General features: G+C 37.9%; 1 protein-coding gene across 1 annotated transcript; it reads right to left on the reverse strand.

Moving 5' to 3' along the window:
- Positions 1–288: 288 nt before the first annotated feature.
- On the reverse strand, positions 289–1,752 carry LOC119664302. The gene has a single exon (XM_038073818.1). The coding sequence runs from the start codon at positions 1,750–1,752 to the stop codon at positions 289–291; it is 1,464 nt and encodes a 487-aa protein (XP_037929746.1).
- Between the last annotated feature and the right edge of the window lie 665 nt (positions 1,753–2,417).

Here is a 2,417-nt window from a genome sequence, read left to right on the forward strand (position 1 = left end):
ATTCTATGTTAGTATTATTGAATTGACGGACGAGCTCATAACAGCTTTCTTGTTGCTGTAACAATGGGCACAATTGCTGAAGTGCTGCTGTGCCATTTTGAAACCTTTCGATCTCCTTTCGAATAGGCGCGAACTTAAAGTAAGTGATAATTTTCCATCTTCCAATGATTTGATTTACGGTGCCAATTCCTTCAAAATATATTCCGGGTTTGTTTGGAAATGATATTTCTTCAATGGGTTTCGAAAGTATTAATGGCATCATCAATATTGTCACAAGTATGGTCATCATTAAAGATGTGCCATCATATATCTTTCGACGCTTTGGCAACGCTTCACTAGGTTCATTCGTTCGTCTTGTTTGTGTGACAGTAGAATTTTGTTTTGTTGGATTTTGATTAATGCTGTCTTCAGTGGGTAGGGGGCCAATGATCGTAATGGTCGTTTAAAAATCCCATTGGCTGTTTTTATGTCAGCTACACGGACCAAGCCATCTTCTCCTTCATATACCTGTTGCACCCTGCCAAGAGGCCATTTGTACATGGGTAGATTATCATCTTTAATAATGACTAAATTACCTTGGCATAGATTTGCCTTTTGTTGTTTCCATTTGTACCTTGATTGGAGTTCATTGAGATATTCCTTTGACCATCTTCTCCAGAATTCTTGTTTGAGTTCAGAAACTATACGCCATCGTGATGATAAACTCATTCGGCTCTCCTTTTGATAGGGATCCACATTAGTGGTAGGTGGTTCGCCTATGAGAAAGTGTCCTGGTGTAAGCGCTGTTAGATCATTTGGATCGGATGACATTTTTGTTATTGGCCTTGAATTTAACATGGCTTTTATTTCAGTTATGACTGTTGTCAATTCTTCATAAGTCAATGAAGCGTTGAAAATTCCTTTAATCATTAAATGTTTAGCTGACTTGACGGCAGCTTCCCAGAGTCCTTCAAAATGAGGAGCTCTTGGTGGAATGAATTTGAAGTCAATTCCCTTGTTACTACTGGTCTTAATGATCTTTTCTTTACCATTTTCTGAATAAATGGTAGACTGGTCACTCACCACTTCTAGGTGAACAGTCTTAGTCGCGAAACAGCAAAATACTGCTAAATATGCCTTTGTTGGCTTTTTTCCTCTAATTTTATAATGAATCCATATCGGACCACAGTAATCAACTCCTGTGGTAAAAAATGGTTTAGTCAGAGTAACTCGGTCAGTCGGTAAGTTGCCCATGAGTTGGTCCATCAGTTTTGGTTTTGCCTTTGAACAGATGACACAGCTGTGAACAATGTTTCGCGCCATAATCTTTCCTTTAATCGGCCAGAAGTTTTGTCTCATTATGCTTAGCAATAATTGTGGAGCACAATGGGAATTTTCTTCATGTTTCATTTTGAACATCAATTTCACTATTGAGTGATTGTAAGGAATTACCATTGGGTGTTTAGCATCATATGGCAATGTTGATGCTTCAAGCCTTCCTCCAACACGAAGTACACCTTGTTCGTCAATGAACGGTGCTAAAGTATTTAGTTGACTCGAACTGTTGATTGCTTTACATTGTTTTAAGTCAGAGATTTCCTTTGCAAATTCTGAGCCCTGAATAGTTTTAATTATGAAGACTAATGCATCTCGTAATTCCTTTGGAGAAAGTGTTCTTGTTGGTGATTGTGTGCGATGAAATACACGGCGAACATAAGCAATTGTTCTTTGGAGATATCTGAATGAGTTTCGATGATCAATTTGATTTATCATGTGATCAGAACCAGTCGTTTGAATGATAATGTTAACTGTATGTCCTTGTCGTCTTTCGATATCAGTTGAGATGTTAAATGCCTTTGGGTTTGGCTGTTGCCAAAATTCGTTGCTTCCATGAAGAAAGAGTGGACCAAAAAACCATATATGTGAATAATTGAACATTTTAACTTTTATTCCTCTGGAAATGATGTCAGCAGGATTATCCTTTGACGCCACATGATGCCATTGATCAGCATGTGACATCTCTTGAATTTTGCTAATACGATTTGCTACGAATGTGTGCAATGAGGCAGATGATGATATTATCCATGACAAAACAATTTTGGAATCGGACCAAAAGTAGGTTGGGACGTTTTGATACTTTAAATCTTGTTTAACTCTTTCTGCTAATTCGACTCCCAGCAATGCTGCGCAGAGTTCTAGTCGTGGAAGTGTCTGTTTCTTTAATGGTGCTATTCTAGATTTGGCGCACAATAGTCTCGATGTTATTGTCTTATCATTATATATTGCTCGCACGTACATAGCTGCTCCATATGCCTTCTCTGATGCATCCGTAAACACGTGTAATTGAATCGAACAGGGAACCGTCGAATTAAAAATATGTCTGGGTACTTTCACAGTATTTAATGTTTGTAAGTCATTTCTAAAACGCTTCCATTCTA

This window comes from Teleopsis dalmanni, chromosome 1 (genome assembly GCF_002237135.1).
Source record: "Teleopsis dalmanni isolate 2A chromosome 1, ASM223713v2, whole genome shotgun sequence".
Classification (NCBI taxonomy): domain Eukaryota; kingdom Metazoa; phylum Arthropoda; class Insecta; order Diptera; family Diopsidae; genus Teleopsis; species Teleopsis dalmanni.

What these genes read in the sequence shown, in the direction of transcription:
- LOC119664302 (XM_038073818.1), bottom strand. Translation starts at nt 1,752, where the DNA reads ATGATAAATCAAATTGATCATCGAAACTCATTCAGATATCTCCAAAGA.